The 20107-nt window shown below is 43.4% G+C and overlaps 1 protein-coding gene across 1 annotated transcript in view; it reads left to right on the top strand.

Annotated features, from left to right (window-relative positions):
• Positions 1–11802: 11802 nt before the first annotated feature.
• The window catches only part of cacna1ha (calcium channel, voltage-dependent, T type, alpha 1H subunit a), a gene marked incomplete at its 3' end in the record, with an annotated part of 92040 nt that continues 83735 nt past the window's right edge, over positions 11803–20107 (top strand). Inside the window, 4 exon segments of the mRNA XM_030057147.1 lie at positions 11803–11916; positions 13939–14072; positions 14793–14871; positions 14873–14891. Coding sequence (XP_029913007.1) covers positions 11824–11916; positions 13939–14072; positions 14793–14871; positions 14873–14891 — 325 coding nt within the window.

Here is a 20107-nt window from a genome sequence, read left to right on the forward strand (position 1 = left end):
CCCAAAACCAATATCCTCTTTTAACAGCAGATAGATCAAATTAAGGGAGTAGGATGCTCCCAAAATGCTTCTTTCACTGTGACCTAAATACAGTTTTTGACACTTTGTTAGGAGAGTCAGAGTCAGAGGAACAAAGAACGGAAAAGAGGAAGAGAAAACAGAAGGTGGAGGATTTATGTAAGTGTACTGTCAGGATACGATGAGTCGGCCAACCCCTCCCTCCTCTCCTCCTCCTCTTCTCCTTTTTTCCTCTCTCCTCCTCTCCATTTTGCCTCCAGTGTGGGTCTGAGTGCTCTGTTAACCCCCAGACACTTTTGGATGGCATTTCAGCTCAGTTGAGACGTGTGTGTGTGTGTGTGTGCGCGTGCGGGCCTCGGTGTGTGACTGCGTGTGCTTGCGTTGGGGTTTGCTTATGGGTGCATGTGTGTGTGTGTTTCATGTGTGAGTTGGTGCACATGCCAGAAAAAATATCCCCCAACCCAAAGCCATCTGTCTCTGTGGCAGAGGAGTGCTGTGACCAGTCACTGATCTGAGTTCAGCCTGTCACGCTTTCACCACTTAACTCTGCCTTCAGAGGAAACACAGTGTGGGAGCCAATGGACGAGGCAAACTGAGCAAAATGGACAAGTAGCTCATTTTTTTTTTTATTTTTTTTTTAGCTTGAGAGATAAATTCACCTGATGCAGTGGAACGAAAGCCTATGAGCTTTTAGCTGCAGCCACAATAGTTTATAAATGTCACCCCCTGCCGTAGTATTTTTAACAAGAAAACTGCACGTTGGACCATTTGTGACCAATTGACCGTCGATGTTGGGTAAGATACTCAAAAGTAGTTGAGTAAAGGCTGTTTATAGGCAGCTTGTTACCTCCAGTGGACAGGAAGCAGACTAGTCGGGACAAACCTCCACCAGACTCACCTCAATTCACATATTATATTCTCCCTGCTGAGAATCCATATCTTTTAAATGATTTTCATGGTTTCTGGATGATCATGAATGATCTGCTCTCACCTAAATAGTTTACTAATCCAACCTGCTGCACTTTATCATTTGCAAGCAAGCAGGCAAGAGTGATTTTGATAATTTGCTTGATGTGATTTTTGGCGTGTTAAATTTGCCATAACTCCACTAAAGTCCCATGTTCAAGTAACAGAAGTAGATGTTATGCTTATGATTTTTTATGAGAAAGGTAACTGTAATGTGATTGCTAAAATGTAAACGGAAGTAAAACATTACTGCCTTACCGGGAGAATTGTAGTAACGTGTTACACCCAACACTATTAACCATTCACCAGTGACAGTAATAGTTTTTGTCTGGTAGTACTGATTGGAAAAGCTGCAGCAATAAGGATTAAAATACAAGCATATTAAAATAAAAAATAAAGCTGGAGCATAGTTTCAATTTTATGAATGAATATAAAACACTTCTATAATGGTCTCAATAAGAAATTGTGTTTATTTTTTTTTTTATACTCTGCTATTCTGAAGGCCTCTCGCTGTCCCTTCCACAGATATCATTTTTTGGTGCCAAGTGGAAGTAACTGCCCGTTAGTAATTAGTATTCATGAGCAAACATTGTGATTGGCGGTGCCAAGCCAAGAGCAGATCAATCCACAAGTCAGCCTGGGAGCAGATTTTGGGAAGAAGAGGGTGCTGAAGGGTTGGGGTTATTGCCTCCAAGACGATTGGTCATCCTGCTGTGATGCAGCAAGCGGATCAAATCGTAAATGGCTGGTAAAACTGGGAGGACAACTTGCTGCGGGTAAGCCGGAGGAATGGCAGTCGTGAGCAGCATCACATGTTTACAGCTTTTATTTTATACCTCTGAATTGGAAAAATAAATAAAAAAAACACATTTTGCACGGTGTGCTTGGCCGGCGGTCTGGCAGAATTGAAGTCACAAACAATGTCAAACTGAACGACTTATCGAAATGGATGTGGCTGTTACCTGAGCGTCTGACATGCTCGCACACTGCCACGCCACTTTGGCTCGCTTCGCTTTCAGCGGCCGAGCTCATTTGTCCCTGTGCAAACATGCGGTCGGTTTTCAGACTGAACGGAGGGCGGCGTGCGGCCGGGCCGTGGAGAGCGGCTGACGGGACGCGGCGGGCTTAATTTGTAGCTCATGTCAGAGCAAAGAGCAGAGAGAGGCCTCCGCTGCTGAGCTGAGACTGAACACCGTGGCTCCTCTGAAGCGCAGAGTGAGATACCTGCAGCCCCCCTGGGAGGACAGAGGAGAAGGAGGTGAAGGAGGAGACGGACGGAGATGGATGGAAGGAAGGAGGGGAGGAAGAGAGAGAGACAGGCTGATGGGCAGAACACAGCCGATAGATTTGTCTTTAACTGAGTTAAGCCAAATTGACTATGTGTGATACTCGCACAGCACTGGACAATTCTTTTTTTTTTTTTTTTTTTTTTTTTTTTTTTTTCTGGTGCCTTAAGCGCTTGTTTACTGTTCAGTGTTTTCTCCAAGGGCCTCGCTCTCTCTGTATCAGCTTGCTCTTGTATATGCACCGGCACACACATGACATCTCAACTGGAGTAGACTTGACACAGTGTGCGGTTGTGTGTTTGTGCGTGTCGTGCAGTGTGTGTGTGTGCATGCCTGTGTGTTTGTGCGTGTACGCCTTGGCTGTGTAAGGGAATTGTTGTCTTGCATCAGCAGTCGCATGTGTCTAAAGATGTGCATTTGTCTGTGTGTGTGTGTGTGTGTGTGTGTGTGTGTGTGTGTGTGTGTGTGTTGCACAGCAGTTCTAAGGCTCCTGTGTCATTGCAATGACGCTGCTCTGCTTTTTTATGCACAGACATAAAAACACCAGTCTCCCAGAGTGCATCTTCAGTGTGCACATGCGTGTGGTTATGCACTGGTGTATGCATGGTGTGTGTGTGTATGTATAGTGTATAGATGTGTGTGTAAGTGTTATCACAGTTACTGTAGGTGTGAGACTTGGATATGACAGTGTGTGGTATAAATATAACAGCCTCTTTCATGCGCAGAATCGTCCGTTGTGATGTTTGTGTTTTGTTGATGTTTGTGAATTTCCCAGGTGGGGATCAATAAAGTTGATCTTATCTTCTCTTTATGATATTTTTTGCGTATTTGCACAGCAGATGCTCGTGGTCACTGAGTCATTTGGTGTCTATTATGCAACGGTGAATGTATACAGTGGATGCTTCACCTATCTGTCTTTGCTGCAGGTTTTCCCTCATCCCATATGCATTTGCGCGCCCTCTCTCTAACAGTATTAAGAGGTGGGGGTTGTTGCATTCACCCTTGAGTTGTTCTAACCCCGCCAGCTAGAATTACTGTGTGTGTGTGTGTGTATGTATGTGTGTGTGCGTTTGCATATCCATATTTGCAATCTGATGTTTGACTTTGGGCATACTGTTCTGTATGTGTCTAATTTATTCGTGCCCTTGAGCAAGATTGACACATACTGCCTAGCCGCCTCAGTCGAGCTATTCTTATCACAGACTACGTTGTTTCTGTGCTGAGTTGTGATGGGTGAGTTCTGGTTTTTTTAACCCAAGTTGGGTTGAAGTCACCCGGCGTCTTCCTCTCTTCTGCCACATCAGCAACTTCGTGGAGGAACAGGCTCTGCAGGGATCCGCGTTGCTTTTGTGGAAATGGTATATAGGCTTTAATGACGCTCAGTTTATTTGAATGGGATCTCGGCTGCCTCGCTCCCAAGTTGATCAGCTGCCTTCATTTGCTCTATAAAGAACGTATTCATGTTATCCAGCTGGCTTGCTAGAGCCTGAACTGGTAGTAAACACACAGAGGCAGCGCTGATCCAACAGTGTGATTTATTATAAGATGGCAGGACATGTGTTTGTCTGCGATCATCAAGATTTAGCCAATACCGAGAGCCCAACAGTTTGTTCTCACATTGCATGACGTTGTCTAAATCAATGTCCCGTCAAGACAGGAGCTGCATGAAAAATCACAGATGAGCTTGACGGTAATGGTTGAAGGTACATTTTACAATATTAGAAGACAGAGTAGTTGTGCGCACATCCAATCCTGTTTTAGGCCAGGTGCCGGATGATCAGAAAATCCAAACAGAGAAAAAAAGAGGAAGATCCACACACTGAATTGGAGCTCCCAATAAACTTTATTGACTAAAAAACAACGTTTCAACCCGTTTGGGTCAAAACATTTTTTTTTTTTTTTTTTTTTTTTCAATACAGTTTATTGGGAGCTCCAATTCAGTGTCTTCCTCTTTTTTCTACAGTAATACCACATTCATACCCTTTAATTAATTAACCATTGATGTTATAAGACTCTCAAGGAAGATTACTGCAGCACAGTGTCGGTGTGTGGTAGTGTGTGATTTCTCTGTGTGCAATTGAAAGTTTATGCCCGTAATAAACCCAGCTCAGAATGAATATCACCGTGCGATGTTCTAATCCAGGTGCGCACAAAGAAAGCCAGATCAATTAGCAAGCAAGCGTGTCAGCCAGCCAAGCAGCCAGCCGACACGGCAGACAGCCAAGCAAACAAAATTGCTAACTCAGCAGAGTGAAAAGCCAAATCAATTGCTCCTCTCTTTTTAGTGACTTGTCAAAACTTACTCATATGGGCTCCAATCTCAGTGGAGAAATTGGGATTTCTGCCATATCTACAGTGGATTTCTGATTGGTGAACATTGATATGAAATGACGAGTTCTGTTCTTTGACTCTGAGGGTCCGACATTAAAATGTAACAGGAAACACAAGTCCAAACATGACAATGGGCCCAGAAATATAGGATGCTTTACCCATAACTGTTTCTATTTTTGACCAATAATGACTTTGTTTGAGACTGTCCTTGGGCAAAAAAAAAAAAAAAAAAAAAAAAAAAGACCCAATATTATAATAATATTATAATAATATAATATAATAATATATAATATATAATATAATAATAATTTGTGTATATTTTTAGTTTTTAGTCTTTATAGTATTTATTGTATATATTTAGCCTTTATTCTATTTTATTTAACTTTATTATATGTTTCTACTGTTGCTGCTGGAACACCAGAATTTCCCTGGTTGGGATCAATAAAGTATATCTATCTATCTGTCTATCTATCTATCTATCTATCTATCTATCTATCTATCTATCTATCTATAATTACGTCTTAAAGTTAAGTGACTTCTAGCGGTCCTGTTAATAACAATACTGTGATGTAATATCAAGGGAGAAACTGATGAATGACAGCCACTTGCGTATGTGCCCATTTTGTGTGTGATGTCCACTTGCTCTTTGCCCAGTGAATACCCACAATCCCCCACCCCCCTTTCAGCACCGCACAGACGTACTTTGAGTCGCTCCGAGTGCCTGAGCCTAAATCGACCGTAACGAAAGAGACCGGGAGCATTTTGATGTGCCAGGCGTGGATTTGTCTCTGTCAGGGGAAGAGAGCAAACCACTGTCGGCTGTGTTTGATCTCGCTCATAGCAGCATAGAGACGACATGGCTTCACTTTGGTAAAGCATGTATGTGAGTACGGGTGTCAACAGCCAAGCGAAATCTGAAAAAATAAAAAAAATAAAAAAAATAAAACAGCGGCGCGGTTGTCTTTATTTTCTGTTAACCGCGAATCAATATGGGCTCTGTGTGAGCGTGCCTTACAGTGACAGCTCAGCTTGACTTATGCGTGAATACGTATGTGTGTCTGTGCGTGCATGTATCTGCACATGTGTGTTTCTCTGTGTGTGTGTGTGTGTGTGTGTGTGTGGGAGAGCTGAAGACAGAAGGGGGGCTCAGAAGGTGTTGACTGCAGAGATTAAAGAGGAATTAGAGAAAGCAGAGCACAGGGAGCAACACAAGGGAGAGAATGACAGGGATCCTCTGAATATTCAAATCTCTCCGCTTAAATCCGGTGCAGATTACAGAATCTTTCATCTGTCAAGGAAGGTCAGACCTTAGGTTCTGCGTGCATGTGTGTGTGTGCGTGCGTGCATGTGTGTTTGTGTCCGCTCGCTACACATGCACGTTTTTACTGGAAAGATCTGTCTTACACTCTAAGTATTTTGAAGCATATGTAAATGCCGTGTGTGTGTGTTTGTTTGTGTGTGATTGAAGCATGCGGTGACAGAGCGACCCCAGGCATTTCCCATGTGATTGAAGATATGTTTTCCCCCTCGTCGTATTAATCCTCGCAACAACGCATTGTAAGTTAACAGTGTTATTGACTTTTTTTTTTTTTTTTTTTTTTATCGCTCGTTCCCCCGGGGGCTGTAACGGAGCGTGTTTTGCACTGATGTAATCGCTCAAGACAAAACGCCAAACTCATTTGCGGACTAGGTATGTGCAACACAGGCAATAGTTTAATTGGCGCCGTTGTTGCTGATTAAAATGTGAGCTTCCTGGTGAGAACACTGAATTGAACTGCCCCATCCTCATCCCCGGCTTTGACAGCCACTTTTCCACAGGCAGGCCTCAGCAGGGCCACGGCTCACACACACACACACACACACGACTCCACACCTTATCCATCATTTATGGAGGCAACAGGATAAGAAAAGAGTGACATTATTTTTGTTCTTTGTCAGAAGAAGAGGTATGAATAATGAAGAAGCCCTGGCGAACCGTGCTGTGGAAAAGATGCTGTTGAGTCCCTCGCTTTATATACGTTCTAAAACGCAAAAATAGGAATCTCATCTTCGGCCAGCCTCTCTTTCGATTCATCTTTATCCCTTCCTCTCGAGGAGACCTAACATTCGGACTGGTCTTCTTCCAGCCTCCCGCAGTATTAGTGCTTTGTGTTAACTTGAATATCCAGGTGCCACATGCTGCAGCAGTGGGAGCCTGGCACGTGCACAGAGACCCTTTTTTTTTTTTCCACCGGGAACATAGCTGACAGCTCACCCTCCTCAGCACCCAGTGGTCTCTGCAGCAGAGGACTTTTGACATAATGTGGCCTCCAGCAGCCACAGTGGAGGTCATCAGCTCTCTCAGTGACTGAGAATATCTGACTGCATGTATAAACATGTGACTCAGCCGCCGCAGTTGGCTAGTTGTCTTTTTCCTAACACGTTTGATGTTCCCATTGGCTATCATTACAGAGCTGGTGTTAATGGGTAGTAGTTGCATGTTAATATTAGTATTTCCTTGGCTAAGTTAAGTAGTTGGGATGATACCCTGTTAATATGAGTTAGTGTAGATTTCATTTTTCCAGATCACATCAGCCCCCCCACCGAGTCACCCAATCACATCACATCGGGTAAACCAGGATTACAGGCTCTAGATTCTGTGCTCCCGGGTTCCATAGTGCTTGAATCTCTGTCACATAAAGCTTTGCAAACCTGGAGATGGGAGTTTCCGGAGCATCCAATGAGACTGTGAACGCAACATACCGTATTTCACCAATTAATCGCCCGGCCGCAAATAGCCGCCTGGTTCTTATAAACGCCTGGGATCTGCACCCATTTTGCGTATTAAACGCCCACCCGAATAACCGCCGGGGCGATTATTTGCATTATATTGAGGTAAACCCAAAATAAGGCTATTCACCTTATTTTTGCAGTGCCGCACAATAACTGTGCGGCACTTCCGTTTTCTGTCAAAATAAGAGTGCTAGCTAACGTTAGAAAAAAGGGTGTACCGTAATCTTAAATCGACTGACTGTAAATATGTTGGACAGTAACTGTGATCACGATAATGGCCTGGTGCAGGTCTGTGCAAAAATAAATAAAGGCCTGCAGCGAATAGCCGCCTGGTTCTTTTAAACGCCTGGGGTCCAAGTTGATTTTGCGTATTAAACGCCCGGGTGATTAATTGGGGAAATACGGTATGCATGTAATCTATTAGCAAATGGGGTTGACTATGTAGACACATGTAGACACAGCCATTACTTATTTCACACACCTCAGTCCAATCTGGGAACCCATCGGCCACAGGGTCTGATGACTGTGGTCTAGGGTTTTCCGGGTTTTTCCGGTGTAGACAGAAACAAGTCAGAAACTGCTTTTGTTTCTTTTATTACATGAATCAAATGTCTCTCCACATAATACACTAACATCAATGATAGTTTTCGTAGGTGGTTTAGGTCCAGACAACACTTCTGCCAAGGCGTTCCTCCTCTTTTGCTCCCCCCTCGCCTACAGACACCTACAGTATATGGAGTCTGTTTGTCGAGACTAAGTTGGATCTAACCGGTCCTCGCTCGGCAGTTCTGATTATTGCAGCTTTAACTGGACTAAAACTCCTCTTAAGCTGCAGCTTGCGGTGCTCTGTAGTCAAGCTAGAGGTAAAGGAATCAGCTGTGGGTTACTGTGTCTCAGCAGTCTATATATGGAAACAAATCTACCGCATGAGATCATTCATTTGTACTTATAACATTATATCTACACCCACGCCATTATTGTCATCTATCTTTTTTTCCTTGCGCAGTTGTTATATATTTAGCCATTGTTTGCATGGAGCCAATAGTGCAGTGGACTTCCAACTGTGGCTGCTGGGAGATTTATGGCTCCACTGCAAAGGCTTTACAGAGAAATAAGATAGAGAGAGTGTCTCAGTGCAGCACAACAGAGGCCCACTGTTTTGCCATTGCTGAGGTCATGCCTCCCCTGTGTTACACTAAGGGAAAGTAGGGTACTTTGAAACGGTAGTGGCCTAATTGTTGTGGAAACAAGCTCGTGACAATTCCCACTCCAGCAAGGAGGCTGTGATTGGGTCGAGTGAATGAACATCACGCCTGCCTCCCTTAACGGCCACCGCGGTGGTGCGCTCAACCCCCCAGCCGGTGCTTTGGAGCGGCTCGGTGACCAACAGCAGCAGGCCGGAGCAATACTCAGCAAAACCTTCCCTGGGATGCATGGAGATAAAAATGAGTCATAGCTATTGCTCCTGCACGTCAATACTGAAACACACTGCTGACCGGGGTGAAGTTATTTTCAGATGGTGGTTCAAAATGTGATGTGGAAACTAGCAAAAACACTTCACGGGTACTACACTTGTATGGTAGAATCATTGTATTTTTTTTTTTTTTCCTTTTTTTTTTCAATTCAATTTCAATTTTATTTATTTAAAGTGTGGAATCACCACGCAACATGGTCCCAACACACTTCACAGTTAAAAAGAACAACACACACCAATCAATTAATAATAACTATTACAAGTGAAACAACCACCTTAAAACATCGGTGTTAAATAGATGTTAAAAGGTGATAGGCCCCACAAGTTATAATGAATGTACTTTACAGTTAAAAAGGACAACATACAGAAATCAGTTTACAATAATAAGAATGAAAGTGGATCAGCAACATTAAAAACCACATTAAAAACATCAGTGATAAATAAGTGTTAAAAGTGATAGGTCCGGCTAAGTTTTAGGGGAGGCTGTAATGTAATGAGTAAAGGTGGGTTTTCAGTCTTGATTTGAAAATTTCCACTGAACGCGCTTCTTTTTTACCAGGTTAACATTCTCGTGTAATTTTATGCTACCCTGTTCTCATAAAATATTGCCTCAATTCTAAATAATGGCTGCACACAATTTCAAATTCAGATTCTCCCAAGCAGCAGAAACCAGCTAATATACATACTATGTGACATCCCAGTGCAATTTGCAGCAATTGTAGAAGTTCATGTTAAAATCATCACTACCGCTAATAATGCCGTATTGAAACAAAACAAAAGTTTGCGTATAGAAATGCGAAGTTGTCTGGTTGCACATTCAACGAGCTCCTGTTTATCTGATGCTCCTTTGCTGAGGACATTTAGAAGCGCGAGAGGAGCTTCATATCTTAGATTATCAACAGAAAGGAGCATGAAGGTCAGTGGCTATACACCTTTGTGACTGGATTGTTATGTAAGAAGGAAAAGAAATAAGATGAGAGCCATGCAGTGGAATATATATTTTAAATTAGAGTAAATTGGAGTCAAAGGGGAAGATTTGGAAGAAGGGGTACAATTTAGTAGCTCTTGGATGTGATTCAGCTTTTATGGCTTGTAATAATGCTGTTTACGTATTCCAGCGACTCGGATCGTTTTGTCTAGTCCCACACGGTCAACACTTGAATAGCAAGAATTTCGAGCCTTGTTGGTCAGGCAGCGATCAGTAAAGGCATCCAAAATGCAAGCGCCAAATTAGTCCGGCTGACTTCTGCAACGAGGTGCACTGTTTACAAAATTGAATTCATAGTGGAGAGATTTCCCATGGATCCTCACTTCTTAACCACTGTCTGATGGTGAGAAGTAACTTTTAGGTCAGACTTTTTCGCTGATGCAAACTTCTGTCTTGGCCGCTGCTAACACAAGTGAGCTCCAGCTTGTGCGTTATGTGTGTGTGTGTGTGTGTGGCGTAAACCATATGTAGTGTTCATACGTGTATGATTTTTTTTTTTTTTTTTTTTTATGTCTCTGTAGGGAACGTTTGTTTGTGTGTGTGAATAATGTAGAGGACAGTGGTCACCATCTATTTTCTGCTTTACTCCCTTTTCTAATTAGAGCAGTTCTTCACCCAGGGAATACTTCAATACTGCAACTCAGCACACACACTGTCTGTGTGCGTGCGTGTGTGTGTGTGTGTGCGTGCCTGGGCCAAAAGCCAGACTAAAGTAGAAAAACAGCGCGAGTGTCTTTTTCTAGTTGGGGAGACATGATTTAAGGCTATTTCCTGCTCTTGTTCTGGCTTTTTCTGGTTCTCCCGCGTTCTCTCCTTCTTCATCCTGTCAGTCTCTCACTAGTCCTCTGTCTCTCTCTGTCTCCCTCTCATTATGATGATGGGTAATCTTGTCTTCTAATATGATTGCAGCGGCAGAGGCAGTGTGACATGCTCTCCATAAATTTCATTAGTCTGCTCGTCGCTTTTACGATGCCTTATATTTCATCGTGGCAACGCCGATTGTCAGCGCGTTGTCAGGGTTTCATGGAGATATTCGTCAGCAGAACGCTCAATAATGTTTAGATGGATGGCAACAAGGCATCAAGTGATTGAATTCCAAGGAGAAACAGACGTTTTTCATCTGCCTGCCACCTCCTGACTGTTGTCCCAGGTAGCTAAGTGCACCTGTTTGGTGGCCCAAGCAGGTTAAAAAAGAGAAAAAAGCAACAGCAGCAACAAATATTTCAAGTGCGGTTTTATTCAGCATTATTGAGCATGAGCCTCTGTCCTATATTTTTTATTCCCTCCTGCGAAATTATGCTTCCTCTTTGTTAAAATAAAAGATGGCTTTCAAACAAGCCCCATCTGGAAACTATTTGCCACAAATACTAGGCTCCATAAACTCCCCCCTCCTGCTTGTGATAAAGTAGTTAACTCGGTGAGAGACTGCTCTCATATGCCTGGAACAGCAGCCCGCTGCAGCAGCGCACAGCGGTTGTGTACAGATGTTCCAGTAAAAGATGCGATAATGCACTCTAGCAGATTTCAAAAGCAAATTAATAAAATAAAAGAAAGTCGGCTCACGGCAGCTGACGGCAGAGCGAGCCTTTTGCGGAAACACCTGTCTTTTAAATTGAATGCGTGGCTTTCCATTCAGAAGGGATTAAACTTATCAGAAGACGCAGGGTAATTTGTTTTGTTGTAATCGCCGAGGTCATCTGTGGAAAAACGCTGACATGATTGATTCATGCGGGCCTAATATCGCTGTCCGCGCCATGCCTGACTTCCCCCTGCAAACCTAATCTTGTCCAAACAGAGCTGTGAACATCTTCAATCTGCCTTTAATTATATTATGAGGAATTAAGCGCTCGGCTCATGAGGTTGTTACGGCTTCCACAATGACTCCTTAATCAGTTTGTAATGTGCTTCGCTCTCTTGTGGCGGTGGTTTGCTGTTTTCTGTGCGTTTTGACCTTAACCTGTTCCTCCACGTGGTTCGAGCACGTGTCCATGCTGGTGATCCTGCTCAACTGTGTGACCCTGGGGATGTTCCAGCCCTGCGAAGACGTCTCCTGCCAGTCGGAGTGGTGCCTCATCCTACAGGTGGGTGTCACTGAAATGTAGATCGTCACGTCACGTTCATTTTTCTCCCTTTGCATGACAACCTATCGCCCCAAATGTTCATGCAGGTTTTCCCAGTGTGATTGAATAAATGGGTCTCTCTGGTAATTATCATGGTGGATAGCTAGCTTTCACCCGTTGGGAGGGTATTGAGTAGGCAGACTGTAATTTTTTCATCACTTTTGATGCTTTGGTACTCACAACTTTAAGGTCTCTCATCACTCTTGAAAAGTACCTTCCTGTAGATGTGTTGGGACGGCCGATCCCATCTGAATGAATGGCAATTTCAAACCAGAAAAGAGAGGGCTCTTCAAATGCAGGGAGGGAGGTGTCATTTTTTAAACGTTTTCTTATACACTTCCAGCCCGCATCGCATTCATCAAAGTGGCGTCGTCGCGACTGGAAAGGCTCTCTGCAGAATCCGCAAGCAAAAAACAATCACAGAGCGGGGGACTGCTGCAGAGAACTTGAAAACCGTCGCATTACTATCGGTTTCCCTATAGTCTGTTCACAGCAGGGTCTATATTACATCTGCGGCTCCCTCCAGTAATCACAAGCACAGGGGCTCTTTAATGCAATTGGCAGCTTAATTCTGCTTGCACCAATCATGACTTCAGAGAAGATTAAACATAAAGTGTATAAACGCACATGAAAATCAAAGCCACAGCGCCTCACTTCACTATTTCCGGTGACATTTATTTAATCATCACAAATACGAACATATATACGAAATGACAGAATATTTGATCAAAAAGTGGTATACACGACAACACCGATTAAAATGACAGCCAGGGGCAAAATTGCTCAGAGGTAAAAGGAACAGTTCATCTGTTTCTGTGTGATTTGGTGAGGTTTCCAGTCTGCCACGATCCTCTCTGTCTCCCTTCACCTAAATACAGTTGAGCTGGATGGGTATTCTTTTGTGCAGCTTAAGCCATTAAAAATTTACCTGCAAAAAAACCCTCAAAAGCAACAGCTCTTTCCAATGAACAATGACACATAACAGACACCCAATATAATCCACTGCCCTCTTAGACAAACAGTTTCACTGGGAACTATTTCCTGCCTAGGAACAATGGCAAAATGGATGGATTTTGGGTGACCTGTTCCTTTATATGATATAACGTAGGGGTTTTGGATTACCAGTGGTTAAAAAAAACACCAGTATCATGTTACATTACTCTACATTTTGGTACTTTTGTCTTCACTGTCCTGTGTCTAGCTGTGTTGAAAGAATGACTGAACTTTATTTAGCCACCTGTCATGCGCAGAAAACAAATTCAAATTGCTTTAGAATAATTTAAATAGCATTGTGTCCTGGTTGGCTCTCAGGCGGCCCTTCCACTTCACTGCTAAAAAGCTAAAGTGGCGTGAGCATCAGCTGGCCAGACTTTTTAATAATGTCACTACGGTACGTCTTGCCAAAGTTTACAATGTGGGCTAAAGGATGATCACTGACAGACTGTAAATGCCACGTGTTTTATATACTGGGGACTTCACCATGTGTTTTGTGTGTTGCTACCTGTTTCACAAAATCAGCATCTGGTAGGGCAATAACAATAAAAAAAAAAAAAGAACAATTAATAAATGAACGCTAATGAAAAGTTGATGCATTCTCTTTGGCAGTCTGGTCTCATTTGTCTCGTTTGTTTCATTTGTTTCTTCTGTGCTCTCGCTGCAGCGCCGTGTTGATTCTTGGCGTGTTGAGATGGGCTCATTATTTTCAAATGCAGACATTCTTTGGTATGGTAGCTGTCTAATTAATTGAGACAAAAACATAACTAAGCAACGACGGAGTCCCCCCCCCACTGGGATGAAATAAGCTAATGGAGACAGGGGTTTTTTTTGGGTTTTTTTCCAAGGCAAACAAGTTTCACACCTCTACTGTTTCTTTCAAATGTGATTCACCGCTGATGAGGAGCCTTAACAAGGACTTGGCCTCATCTTTTGGTAGAAAAGTCGATCCAAACATGAATTTTTTAACTGTTTGTGTTGATTTTCCAGGTGTTGGATGACTGCATCTTTGCGTTCTTTGCCGTGGAGATGGTCATCAAGATGGTGGCTCTGGGCATCTTCGGCTCCAAGTGTTACCTCGGCGACACGTGGAACCGGCTCGACTTCTTCATCGTCATGGCAGGGTTGGTATCCCACAGTGCCTTTCTCTCACACCTAGAATTCGCCCACTTTTCTGTGTCATCCACGCAGAAAGACTAGCGGTCACCTTGGACAAAAAAAAAAAAAAACGACGCTTAATTTGTCCCTGTCACTCAGAGGTAAATCATGACATATACGCTCGCACACACACACACACACACACACACACACACACAGACTCTGAGTTTCATGCCTGAAGACAGAGTAAATAAGTGTACACATGTTTCACACATGACAGAGGTGTGATACTGGTGCATGCTTTTCCTGTGTGTGTGTGTGTGTGTGTGTGTGTGTGTGTGTGTTTTCTGTGCATCACACCACATAACTTGTCATGCTCTAAACAGAATTGATAGAGGTGGCCTTTGCGTAGGTGCCCCACGTTGTGACTTAGTGTTGCTTTTTGTAGCTCCTTGTTTTTTTCTTCTCTCTCTCTCTCCCTCTCTCTCTCTCTCTCTCTCTCTCTCTCTCTGTCACATTTACTATATTTCAGAACTGCAGTATACACAGTGGAAAATCCGCTACTGCATGTATTAAAATGTCACTGTGCTCATGTGGGCTGCTGACATTATAGATTTTTGCAATAATGTCGATGAACGTCTATGAGTTTGGGTACACGTGTAAGTGGGTGTGTTTTTTCATCTCTCCTTACAAAATGTTTGATCAAAGAACATCGTCAATCTCTCCCTCTCTCTCTCCCCCTCCAGGATGATGGAGTACTCTCTGGACGGCCATAACGCCAGTCTGTCTGCCATCCGCACCGTCCGAGTGCTCCGGCCGCTGCGGGGCCATCAACAGAGTGCCAAGTAAGTCGGCGTTTGTACGACTGAAGGAGGTTTGTGAAGTTTGAGGAGGTGCTCAGATTTCCCGGTCGGTGACGAGAACACAGAGGCCGAAATCATCCAGAATCGCTGGGAGATCGCTCTTTCGCTCCTTTGCTCCTTTGCTTATTTAACGTACATGTGTTGAGCGATGGAGCATAATCAGCACTGCGACGTTTCAGTGGTGATGTTCATAGTGGATTGTACTGTGTGGTCTGTAGATTTGTTCATTTTAAAAATGAAATATCATTTAAAAAAAAAAAAAAAAAAGTTTATTCCTGGAGCTATTTCAGGTGAATCCCAGTACTCAAAAAACAAAACAAAAACAACATCGTGTTATTTCACCGATATCACATAGAAAACTGCCAGACTTCACTTCAGGCTCTGTTTCTTTTAACATCAATGACCATAAAACTACTGCATTCTCATTTCTCATTTTCTTATTTAGAGATAATGCCGGTTACCTGCTATTACTCAATATTGTGTCTGGGGGTACTGCAGCCAATGAATTAAAGGGAACAAAGGATGATTTTGGTTTCCATTTTCTCATCACTTATTTTTTTATTTTTTACTTAACGTTATTATTATTTTTTAATGGGAGTATTTTAGGGTGAGTTTTTCCCTGCCTACTGTGAAATTGTAAGCGGGATGTTGTTTTGTTTTCTATGAACTGTGGGCTTGTGCAGTCCTTACACAGTGATGGAGCCTCTAAATAAACTCAAACTCAACAGGTAAGCCGACCAGCAAGGCCTGTCTTTGAAAAACTTGGTGTACTACTCCTTTAGCTCCGCGTCGCCAGGTTGTCCTCGTCACGTCCGCAGGTGCTGTGTGAGCCCTGGCGCTCGGTTCTGCACTTCTTTAAAAGCTCCCTTGACAGAGGTGACCATGAATCTACGGCTTTAGAGGGTCTGCAGACCGTGTTGTCCAAACAGTGTAGACCTTTTATTAATGAGCGTAGTGCATCAGGTAGGGCCAGACACACTTTGCTTAAGCTCAGGCGGCGTTGTTCAGCGCACCCCTCTAATGCACCTTTTCACACACAGGCTTTTACATGATTCATTTTCTCTTTCCTTCTCTCTTTCTTCCTTGTGTGAGCCCGTTTTAATCTTATGTAACTCTGTCCTATCAGGCATTTTCATCGGTGTAACACTCTGCGATCCATACTGACTAACGCCGCGTTCAGCGGTGGTCGGATGTGGGAGGCTGGAAGCCGCGGATGCGTCATTACTGACATGCGTGCCTCCGATTTTACAACCAGACAGCGAGCTGTGATTGACAGCGCTGCCAACACAGTGATGCTTGTCTTCGGCGCGATCGCTGCGTTGATGTGTGGTCTGTTTTGTTTTTCTTTTATTTTTTACTTCTGATAGAAACCAATTACATAATGGGGACGCAAAACCGTGACACAGAGCTAGAAAATGCAGCGGTCCCAGTCACCGCAGGTAACATGCTGCCTGATGTTAAGAAGACATTGACAATAGCTCATTATGCCAACTTTTAATTTTATTAGTTTAATCAGCTATTATTATTTATCCAAAAACCCACCTTGCTTGCAATGTTAAAGGTACACTATGGAACATTTTTTGAGGCTTGATTGGATTGCCTTCAAACATACAGTATCTGACAGATCATATTATTTTTTCCATTGATGTTGTGAGCAGCCATGTTGTTATGACATCATGGCATGATGTGGAGGTGGAGAGCATTTTAAGTAACGTGTTGCCCAGGGAATTTCCAGAGAATCTAACAAGCTGTTAGACCATCATTCATGATTAATGAGCCACTGGCTGCTGATTGGCTGGGAGTGTTGGTGGCCCCGCCCTCCTCCCTGCAGTTACAGCAAGAGTGGCCGCAACCCCACAGGGCTGCTGGAACACAGACGATCAGATACAAAATTTAAGATTCTATATGATCACTTAATTTTTAACATGATTTAAAAAAAAAAAAAAAAAAAACATACCAGACTCCAGCATCCATGCAGAGGCTAGGGAGAACTTGTTTTCTTAGTGTGTGTGTGCGTGTGTGTGTGTGTGAATTATGTCCCCACTCTCCCAGAGCAAGGCTGGTGAAAGAGGTTGCCCAAATGCTCCTGCATGAGTGATGATGACATGGAAATGCATGTGTGCGTGTGTGTGTGTGTGTGTGTGTGTGTATGTGTGTGTGCTTGCGTGTGCATGCGTGTGTACATGTGTCCTTGCCTGTGTGTGGGTGCTCCGGGTGCTGCAGGTAACCCAAACACAGTCATAAAACATGGCAGGTTCTCTTTTTCTCATAAGCTATTGTCACGACCAAACACAAACACACACACACACACACACACACATATAGGCAATAGCCCTTGGAAACCAGCTTTATAATGGTGGACAGGGTAAAGTAAAACTTATTTTATTGTAACAAATTTTGTGCTCCCTGAAGGGGGCCTGATACCGGGCGGGAGACGGAGAGTGTGAGAGGAGAGGGAGGGAATGATGATGAGGGTGACAACAAGAGGTATTACTTGGGGCTGCAAACTCAAGGTCAGTGTAGACACACACCCACACACACACACACACACACACACACACACACACACACACACACAAACACCTAGGCTCACAGTCACATAAACACAGCAGCGTGTACAACCACAGGTTCTGAGGTACCCTGAGGATGTTTAACACCAGCTCTCTCTCTCTGTCTCTGTCTCCTCTCTTTGTTTTTCCCTCCGCCGTTTACGCTCTCTCTCTCTCTCTCCTCTCTGCTTTTCTCGCCCTCATCTGCATCGTGATCAGAGATCGAGCCGAGAGCTTCTGGGCGCAGGCCGGCCGGGCTAATAGCCGAACATTTTTTTCTCTCCCTACATCAACAGTGCCCCTCTGTTCCTCTCCCTCCATCACTCCGTCTTTCTATCACTGTTGCTCTTGTCTTTCATGAGTGGATGGGAAACGTCCATTGTTAGGCGGATGTTAAATGTGTTTCTGTCCTGTAGCCTGGTTACCGCGAGCGCTGCTCTGTGTTTGTCTCATGTTTACAGAGCCGCCGTGTGCAGGCCGCCGCTGCACATCCTCTGCCGAATGTCTCTTGCACACACACACACACACACACACACACACACACATATGCGCAGGCACACACACACTCTTCACTTAAGATGTCAGAATTTGCCTACCTGGTTTGCCTGCTCTGCACTTTTCTGGCGGACAACATGACGCCGCTTGTCCTGATTTTGCCTCATCTCAACATTTTTTTTTTACGTGCTAGAGCCAGCAACTCCTTCAGCCGTTAATAGTGCTACTTCTTGATGTTTCCTCAAGCAGCTAACTCAATCAGGACTCTTTTTACCTGCCGCAGCCAGCTAAGCAGTCTCTTCGTCATCAACTAACTAGCCAGCCAGCTACATAGCTTTTCTATGGAGTTGTGAAGTGAGCGGGGTTATTTTGGGCGGCCGTGGTTCAGAAAGTACAAAATCCCATCCATTTTCCCAAATGTACTGTTGCATGACCACATTTCCAACACTTACACTGGCACAAAACTCTCCCGGTTGACTCACCAGACCAAACAAACAAGAACTGCATTGAAATAATTCAGGTTAATTATAAAAAACGTCAAAGTCACAAGATGTAAAACATCAGGAGATGAATCAACTGCAAGTCCCATAGTGCATTGCCTCGAGAAACAGCCAATCGTTGAGCTTCACATTCTGTCGCGGCCTCGGGGAAGTTGAACTACGTAGCTTTGAATCGACTTTATACACACCTTCTTCAATCAATGGTGGTTTGTAACCACCAATTTGGAATATGATGGATTAAATTCAATATATTTGAATATATTTTGTGGCTTGAGCTGACCTCTTCACTACAGCAGTCGCTGAGGCTCATGGGCACTACACTATTTCGTGTCATTTGATTCACCAAATTGACAGAAAAGTGTGATTTCTCAGAAACAAAGTGGAAACATTCATAAGCGACAGCCATAACACCACCTTGTATCCGTGTTTATTCATCCAGGAGGACAGGCACCTCTGGAATATGCCGGTCCACTCCACTTTGCAACTTAACATTCAGCAAAGTGCACTGCTGTCCTGATATTTTGAGCTGCATAAAGGCTTCCATTAATTAGACAGCCAGCTGACGTGAATCAAGTTGATTCTCTCTACAATAGTAACGCAGGCAAAACCAGAACATATTGTTCAATTGCTTGCATGATTTCATATTCCCTGCTCTTTCAGCATATAATGCACTGCTGCATGTGAAATAGCCTAATGACATATAAAACTACCATCAAAGGCTTTATGAATGGTGTATAATTAGGTTGTAAACACTTTATAAATCATTAAACAAGTTACACAGTTTTCATACATCGATGTAGACTCACTATTTGGCAAGATCAAGTTACAGCTGCACTGCATCTATTCTGTGAAAGCTCAGATCTTGCCAGCTGCTTAGCTTACTTTATATTGTCCCTCTATCAGTCAGCCAGCCGCCCGGGGTATCTGTTAAGTGACAGATTCTGTTAGAACAGAAATAAATCAGAGCATAATCAATACCATAATCTTGCCTCAGTATTAAAAATTGCCTATGTCTCCACAGCCAACATAAACACATACAGATGTCTTTGAATAACTATCAAGGGCTAATATCTTCTGATGTGTAAATACATGCATGTGTACATAGTAAATGTAGACCTATATGTAAAAAAGTGCCTTAAGATGATAATTTGCTCTGATATTTCTTCTATTTGACCTGAGAGACTAAAGTGGGGAGTGTCGAATGATGAGAGCAACCAGATGAGGCATAGATCTTTCTTATCTTATGTTTTGAAGAAAAGATGTGTAGTATCTGGAGTGTATCAAAAATGCTACCCATAAACACAAAGACAGGTTGAGTGGGTCAGTTTACCTCAAATAATACTCATTTAGTTTCACAACAAAAATAAGTACTGCTAACCCCCTCGGCTCCTACGGGAACAAATCCCACTCCAAGCTGAAGTCACAAGTTGGCAGCCCTGGCTTTACATTACGTCTATGTTATGTTTAACTATAAAATGTGCTCAACATCTGTGTCTCCATCACAAAACGTAGAGGTTTTGTCAGCTCAGGCCGGTGTTTGGAAGATGCTCTCAGCACACTGGTGTTGCACTCTTTGCATACCAACTTGTTCACTGAGAGCCAAAGCTGACCCGTATTTTTAACACTCTCACACACAACCCCCCCAGGAGGACAC

This window comes from Myripristis murdjan, chromosome 8 (assembly GCF_902150065.1).
Source record: "Myripristis murdjan chromosome 8, fMyrMur1.1, whole genome shotgun sequence".
Classification (NCBI taxonomy): domain Eukaryota; kingdom Metazoa; phylum Chordata; class Actinopteri; order Holocentriformes; family Holocentridae; genus Myripristis; species Myripristis murdjan.